The sequence below is a fragment of the Emys orbicularis genome, chromosome 1 (assembly GCF_028017835.1).
Source record: "Emys orbicularis isolate rEmyOrb1 chromosome 1, rEmyOrb1.hap1, whole genome shotgun sequence".
Taxonomy (NCBI): Eukaryota; Metazoa; Chordata; order Testudines; family Emydidae; genus Emys; species Emys orbicularis.
In genome coordinates this window covers 331,460,920-331,469,596 of record NC_088683.1, presented here as the reverse complement: position 1 = coordinate 331,469,596, position 8,677 = coordinate 331,460,920, and the positions used below count along the sequence as shown (strand labels likewise).

At 35.4% G+C, this 8,677-nt stretch overlaps 1 protein-coding gene across 3 annotated transcripts in view; it reads left to right on the top strand.

The window, feature by feature from the left end:
• Nucleotides 1–1,563: 1,563 nt before the first annotated feature.
• ZC3H12C (zinc finger CCCH-type containing 12C) overlaps nucleotides 1,564–8,677 on the top strand; it is a 30,195-nt gene continuing 23,081 nt past the window's right edge. Inside the window, exon 1 of one of the 3 annotated variants that reach the window (XM_065422484.1) lies at nucleotides 1,564–1,587. In XM_065422484.1, coding sequence (XP_065278556.1) covers nucleotides 1,564–1,587 — 24 coding nt within the window. Of the gene's footprint in view, nucleotides 1,588–5,200; nucleotides 5,228–8,538; nucleotides 8,584–8,677 lie in introns of those variants that run through there. The other 2 variants (XM_065422477.1, XM_065422468.1) reach the window with 2 other exon arrangements.

The following is an 8,677-nucleotide window of genomic DNA, read 5'->3' as shown; positions in this document are numbered from 1 at the left end:
GGCCCATGCCCCCTGGATGTAGCTTAAAAAAAAAAAAAAAAAAAAAACAGGTGACCCAGGTGCTTGTTAGACCCAGAGAAAATATTGGATTTTAGGAGTTTAAAGAAGTATAATTGGGCTGCAGTATCAGTATTCACAGTTTTCAGAGTAGCAGCCGTGTTAGTCTGTATCCGCAAAAATATTCACAGTGATTTATAATTTATAAGGATGAAGACTTTCCAATCTTCTTCTGTTCCATTGCATAGCATTGGATGGCTTTGTACATATTTTGGCCTTTCTGACAATAACTTGAGGTCCCTTGAAGGTCGGGTTGGGGGGAGGGGGGGGTGAATGTCCCCTTTGCCTCCCTGGTAGCAAATGGCCGTTGTCATGTTGCTAAATGTAGTAAATTGCAGGTCTTTTATTAATAAAAAATTTGTTTTGGACATTTTCTTTTAGCTTAGAGACATACTGTCTCCACAAGGAAGAAAAATTTTAAAACCTGCTTACCTAGTGACTTAACTTCCAAAATATGTATTTAGATTATCTATACAAACTGCAGGAAACCAGGGAGATTTCTGCTTGAAGTGTAAATCTGTAGTATAAGTTTTTCTTCTTACAAAAGCATGAACATTGATGACTGCAACAAGTAAATTTATTGTTGAAGTGGTGCTAGCACAGTTCCTCTTTCCTATATATACGTTTATTAATGTTCTAATGCCATTAGTAAGAAAAATCCCATATTTTATGCTTAAAATTGATATTTTTGCAGTTTAATAATTTATCAAAACGTTTTCTATTGAAACTGAAATTCTTACTCTAAACGTATTTGGTTTTAGTTGTGCATAAGTACAAGTTCATCAGGCTTATTGGTACATAAATAAAAGTAAAGTTTCAGGAAATTCAGAGTGTGCTTTTGAATGTATTTATGTATAATATTGGCTTCTTAACAGACCTCCTGTTGCACTGCATCGATAAGGATTTATTTTATTAACAGGAAAAAGAAAATACACACAATCACTGCTGTGATATTTCTATATTTTTAATTTTCCCAGCAAAAGCTACAAGGTTTTTATAATAGACTTGGCTATATCCTTTAGGTTTTGTTTTTTATAGAAACTTTTACTACTTAAAAATAATTCCTTTCTTTGTTGCGTGTATTAGAAACAATGAGGAAAAGCTGAAGTCTGCCCAAGCCAGGTGTTTCTTGCTGGCAGCCTGCTCCCTAATGACTCTGGCGCTCATACAGCAGCTGCCTGCTAGTCTCCTTTGTATGGCCTATTGTTGCTGCACACCCCTCGTTAATACACATGCTGCCTGGGGCAGACCCTGAGAATGACATCAACTTGCTTATCTTAGAAACCTACAAACCTGATACAGGGTGGGGAGGTTGCCTTGCATCTGCCTGGCCAACTAATTGTGAATTCTCTGGCCTATGATTGGCTGTTGTTCCACTCAGTAATAGGTTAAGCAAAGACATTGCCATTCCATCTGTTCAACCATTCATTGTTCTGCTTGCTTGCCTGGAAGTCTGCAGCTGAAATCGTGTTAAGGAGTTGCTTCTGGAACTGCTACAAGAAACCAATGTCTCTGTGTTTTCCAGCTAACGTAAGTATTTGGACTACTCTCTGCAGGGATTGAAAAGTTTCACCATTCTAACACTTCAGTACATCTTACTGCGTTCTGAACAAAATAAATAGTCATACACATCACAAAATCTCCAAATTTTGGGGGTGTTTAAAAAAAAAAAAAAAGAGAGAGAGAGAGAGAGAGAGAGAGAGAGAGAGAATTTACATCTGAAAAATAATTGCATGAAAGGGTGATCTTTAACTTGATACATTCTGTAAGGAACTTGTAGGAGCATCAATAATGTATTGCTGGGGGTGGAAATGACAGTCAGAACTCTTCAGGGGAACTAGATTTTCTGCACCCTTTGGGTGACTTCAACTTAAATTTCAATGTTTTATCCTTTGTAAATATGCTATAATATTTTATAGATTTGCCCATTTTACTAAATTATGGTGAAATTTGAAAAAATTAGTTAAGATTAGGAGGAACATCACTTGGTGACAATGTCTGAACTTAAAGGGATGGATTTAGGGCAGGATATAACATTAGTTCTTTGGGGCTACTCTCAGGTGGTAACATGATCTAGTCAAAGCCTCTGTGATTTCAAAGTCATTCTTACGTTTATAAAATTAGCCAACACATTATTGTGCAGTTTTTAATCTATTTTGTTTTATATTTTGGGTTCAGATATTAGGTTGAAGAACACATACAATGTACACTCCATGAACCAGTGTTCCAAGGATCCTCTAAAGAAAAAACACTACAAAGACCTTCATATACCAGTTGGGAGGGAAAGAGGGCACATAAAAGGGTTAAAAAGAGGTTTGCATTTCTACCACATGCCCTATTGTGTGAACATATGCATATGTCTATTGAAAGTTTTCAGAAGATGGGCAGGCCACCAGTTGCTGGTCTCCTGCAGTTCCAGTAGACATCTGTTGCCCCAGAGCATTAACCAATCTGTTCAATGGGACATCCTTCCTTTGTTAGATAGAGTGATGCAGACAACAGTACTCCCTTGAAATACAATGGTAATTAAACATACAGAAACTACTGCAGGAGGTATTTATTACATATTCATTATTTTATTTGCATTGTTGCAATATCTTTGCCATTTGGGAAGCTAGGACATTTGTTTCTATATTGGTAGTCTGAAGTTCTGTATGACAAACAGTTGTGTTTTTTTAACAAGCTGTGGTCTAAATATTTACTGCTTGCTGTTTAAAAGATCTAGGAATAATTTAAGTATCCTTGTGTAAAAAACCAAACTCTTTCACTGCTGTAGGATTTGTCTTTAAAAATGTAAGCTCTTTTAAGGACACATGCAATTGCTATTATAAAAATTTTGTTATAACACGCTGTTTCACTTACTGCTTTTTGCACCATGTAAAGTTTGCATTAAACTATTATGAATTTCAGCTGTAACTGGACAGCTTTCGTAATATTAAAAGTTTGCACCTGACCTCTTGAAAAGTAGAAATGTCTAGTTCAAAATAAATTAATGCTGGTAGTTAGTGGAAAATAGTTTTGCTACTGAATTTGAAGAACAGTAGATGGAAAAAGGATGCAATTCTGTAACATAATGGCATCCACAGTGTTAAATGTAAACCCCTTACTTAACAAGTGTGTTTGATGATAAATGGACATGGTATTTGATGATGATAGTAATCCTATAATAATGGAGCCTGTTTAAATATGAAGCCACATTTGGTTTTATAGCTTTGAAGGGGGAGGGTTATGATTTGCAGGCTTTTTGGTGTAAAGAATATAAGTACGTATGCATTCATAAGTTAAGAACCCTTCCTTTTCTGTGTAATGATTGGATTGTTGTTTATCAGACAGAATAGCCAATGAAAGATTATCTATTTTTATATTTAAAATTTTTATAAATTCAAAAACCATTGCTTAGTTCTTATGCTTTCAATACAACTACTAAGTACAATAATTTAGTTATTAGGTTTATTTCTTTGGCCACTCATTTGTGTTGATACACTTTTTTATTATTATTATATCTATATATAAAATAAAAAGTGTATCAACACATATATAATCAAAATAGTTCATAGCAAGTATTTTCATCTAGATTACATGGTATCTATAAAGTTGTACTGAGAACATGGTCGATAAGAAAAGAGCTTTATTGAAAATAAAGGACACAGAGAGAGCTTTTACGTTTTTATGTTACTCCTTGAATAAATTCATTCTCTTTATTTCTTGTGGGCTTCATTATACTGTCAACAGGTGCATTAACATTTGACTGAAAGAAGCAAAAATAATTTAGGTTAGTTTGCTCAGGTAGAGTGACTGCCATTTCTCTCTTCACTCTCTAATAAACTCTATTAGGATTTAATTATATCTAATTTTCATCGTTATAATCAATGAATATTGTATGGGACATTGTGTTGGGAGCTCCCAAGCCTAACATTCTAAGGAGGTGCTGCAGCAGATTATTTGCTGCCTATCACAGATGATGTAGAATTTGTCTGAACATACATAGCACTTGCATGCAGGTCTGACTGCAGGAATAGTATGCTGCTTATGCAAAACTTAAAGGTAATATTTCAGAATCCTTATGCTTTGTGGTGGTAGTGGATTTTTATATTAAAACACTAGTTAAAATAACAATAGTATGCTTAAGTCAATTAAATACTGTTTGTGTGGGCTTTGAAAGCTGCAACTGCTGTAGTATCTCTTTGCAGAAGAGAAGGTTACTCACCCAGTGCAGTAACTGAGGTTCTTTGAGATATGTGTCATTTTGAAAGAATATTATGTTTATAGTTACAATAAAACTTTAATGAGAAACAATTAGAATATGACATTCGGAAATAACAATACATTAATCTTAACTAATTTAAATGTATGTCAAGATAGGTTTATCCTGTTCTGATAGTGTCCAAAAGAAAAGTACTACATTTAGTTCAGTGCTAAAATGGCATTTCACAGTACATGGATTTGGGCAGTGACCCATTATCTTGGTGTATTCTATTAGGGCAATACATGAGCTGACCCAACTTTTCAGTCCAGCTTAAAAATGTTGCCCATTAAATATACTTCCTCCAGTCAGAGCAGATTGTGGGGTTTATGGAACAATGATGTCGGAGCGTCCAGATTGGTTTGGCAGCTGCATTGTTCTCAGAGGGTAAACCAGACGCACTTAAGTCCCAGTCTTTTTCATAGGCTTTTGTTCATACCAAATTATTCTTTCACTGTGCTAGCATTCATGATGGCATGTTAAAGGAGTGCATCCTAGCAACTAAAGGCTGGTTGCTAGGCAGCCTAGCTTCCAATAGGTTTTTCTTGTTTAAGATACTTTTTGGTGGCAGTTCTATGAAGGCCACAGTGTGGGTTTTTAACTGTATCCTTTTATTGAGATACTGTTGTGATTTGTTACTGGCACTAGGCTATCCAGTGTATTACAGTAGTTAATAAATCACCAAGTATAAAGGTTCACTTCCTAAATTCCCTTTGTATTTAATCTGCAGTATTGCTTGAACTCATAAAGATCCCTATAAAGAAAATGAACATTGACTGATATACTGCAAGAGACAGCATCACAATCACTCTGCCTTTTAACTAAATCAGGTCTATACAGAAAAATATATTCTACTTTTAACTTCTATCAGTCTAAACTAGATTAAACTGCTGGGAAAAAATGCTCTTTGTTTTCAAATTAAAAATGGTAAGTTATCAAGTAGGACAATTTAGTTAATACAGCTATTTACTGAAAATCTGTACTGCTGTGGAGATGTCCTAACAATGCATTTAAAAACTTTTTTTTTTTTTTTAATTAAATCATGGTTGGCATTTTCACTTCTCTCACATTTGTCTCAAGAGAAGTCTTCATGAGTTGTCATATGTGTATTCTGCATACTTTATTTTTTTTCCAGCAAATGAACTAAAACTCCGCAAATGACTCAGTACTCTTAAATATATACTATTTATTTATCAGGTTGGGAGGTTATTTATTCAAACGAAAGAAATGTTGTATCTTGGGTAAATTTAAACTATGGATAATTGTTAGTAGAATGGAGACAATGGAGTTGTGTTTAATACAATGATTTTTCTCAGTGTGATTTCAATCTGGTTTGTGGCCACACTATATATGACATTCAAGCACTGCCTCCTGTGTATGTATCTTGCTTAATTTTTGTCCTGCATGAACTAGAAGAGCTGTTGTTTGTTTTCTGTTTCATCCTTATCTAATTCATGTTATTGTTTTAATGTTAGTCCTGCAACATGAGCAATTTAGCCCACTTTTAACAATGAGAGAGAAGCAGATACTTTACTTTTTCATAACGGAAACAGTTCTGCTTTATGCCAGAATTCTCTTTCAAGAGAACAAAAAGTAAAGGAAGTAATAAGTTCCTTTTAAACAGATTATGGAGAACTTTTATGAGGAAATAGATATTTGAAAATTTGTTAGTCTACAATAATGTGAACTCCTCCAGTAAACTTGGGTGGGTGGGGCTTTTTTGAGGCACAGAAAACCACAATCTGCTTTATTCTATATCTCCTATATACTTTCCATCTCTGCATTTAGACCCTGATCCAGAAAAGTACTTATGCACATGCCTAAGCTTAAGCATGTAACTAGCCACATTATTGAAATTAATATTTAAGTGCTTTGCTGGATTGCTCTCATTTACTTCAGTAGACTTTGAATCAGCCCATAGTTCCAAAGTCTTGCTTTGTTTTAGTCAGAAGTGCTACTTTGAGAATATTCAAAGTGTTTCTTGATTTTGCCTGGACTTTATAAAGGAATTTAGGAATGTGTAGTGATGTTTACCTGACTGAATTAATACTCTGTTTCAGGATTCATTGGACTATGTTTATTCTATCATTAACCCATTTTCTGTAAGGTGGCTTCTTAAGCATATTTCCCTAATTAGTGAAATATAAAGAGGAACAAAGGGGACCCAAGGAACTATAGACCAGTCAGCCTAATTTTGATATCTGTAAAGTTACAAATTATTAAACAATAAATTTATAAGCACCTAAAGGATATTAAGTTTATAAGTAATAGCCAGTATGGATTTGTCAAGAACAAATCATGCCAAACCAACCTAATTTCCTTGTTTGACAGGGTTACTGGCCAAGTGCATAGAAAGCAAGCTATAAACAACATATATCTTTATTTTTAGTAAGCCTTTTAACACAGTTCCACATGACAGTCTTATAAGCAAACTAGGGAAAGTGGTCTAGATGAAATTATGATAGGGTGAATACAATACTGGTTGTTAGACTGTATTTAAAGAGTAATTATCAATTGTTTGCTGTCAAACCAGGGCAGGGGCAGAGGGGGGAGGAATATATCTAGTGGGATTCCACAGAGGTCTACCCTGGGTCTGATGCAATTCAATATTTTCATTAATGACTTGATGGTGGAGTGGAGAGTATAATTATAAAATTTGCAGATGACACCAAGATGGGAGCTGTTGCTAGCATGTTGGAGGACAGGGTTAGAATTCAAAATGACCTTGACAAATTGGAGAATTTGTCTGAAATCAGCATGTTGAAATTCAGTAAAGACACATGTGAAGTACTACACTTAAGAAGGAAAAATCAAATGCAGAACTATAAAATGGGGTACAACTTAATACTGTAATACTTCAGAAGAGGATCTGGGGGTTATAGTGGATCACAAATTGAATATGAGCCAACAATGTGAAGCAGTTGCAAAAAAGGGAAATGTCATTCTGGTGTGTATTAACAGGAGTGCTGAAAATAAGACACCAGTGGTGGTATTCCACTCTACTCGGCATGGTGAGGTCTCAGCTGGAGTTCTGTGTCCAGTTCTGGGCACCACAATTGAAGAAAGATGTGGATACATTGCAGTGAGTCCAAAGGAGAGCAACAAAAATTATAAAAGGCTTAAAAAACAACATATGAGGAGAGGTTAAAAAAACTGGGTATGTTTAGTCTTGAGAAAAGAAGACTGAGAAAGGACCTGATAAGTCATCAAAGATGTTAAGGGGTGTTATAAAGAGGATGGTGGGGTTGTTCCCCATGTCCACTGAAGGTAGGACAAGTAGGAACGGGCTTAAGCTTCAGCAAAGGAGATTTGTTTGATAGAAAGGAAACCTTTCTAACTATAAGGGAAGTTAAATTCTAGACTAGGCTTCCAAGGGATGTGGTGGAATCCCTGTCATTGGAGGCTTTTAAGAACGGGGTAGACAAACACCTGTCAAGGACGGTGTAGATGTACTTGGGCCTGCCCTGGTGAAGGAAGCTAGACTAGATGACTTCCTGAGGTCCCTTCCGACCCTACCGTTATATGATTCTGTGATAATATAGTAATATGCTAGTTCCCTTGTATTAAATGGAAGGTCTAAGCCACTTAGCATAAAAACTTTTCCATAGCAGTACTCATATGTTTTATAGCTGCACTTCTTATTTATTACACTGTTTAGTAATATTATCTTTGAGACTACATCCACACTGGAAAATAAAAAACCCACAGCAGCAAGTCTCAGTGCCAGGTCAACTGCCTCCGGCTCACAATACGAGCCTAAAAATAGCAGTGTAGATATTCCTGTGTAGGCTGGATCCTGGGCTCTGAGACCCATCCCCCTTGCCTGAGCAGAAATATTTACACTGCTATTTTTAGTCCCATACGGCCAGTGTAAGTCAGCTGACCAAGGGTCTGAGACTTACGGCCACGTTTGGGGTGGGTTGGTTGGTTGATTGGTTTCTTTTGCAGTGTAGGTATACCCAGTGACAGAATATCACAGTTACTTTAACTCTGAACAAAAGACTCCTGTCCACACACTACTTTATTTTCAAACAACTTTTAAGGAAAACCAGTTTATATAAAAACTAATTTTTGAATGTATTCATCAGTTTAGATGTAAATACTTTTTGAAAACTGTTTATTAATAATAATAATAATACTCTGTTCATCAATCAAACAGGATTGATTTTATTGGAAAGTTCTCTCTGTTTGAAGAAGTGTATGAAACTTGCTGCACGTAAACACTAGTTTGTTTACAAATGCAACCAACTTTAAGTGAAGAGGGAATTTCCTCGAATGTGAAGGTATTTTTAAGTTGGCAAAGAAGCAGAGTCCCAAAGGAAACAACAAGAAAACCCAAAACAAAATAAGAGCTAACTAGTTACAACACTTTTATTT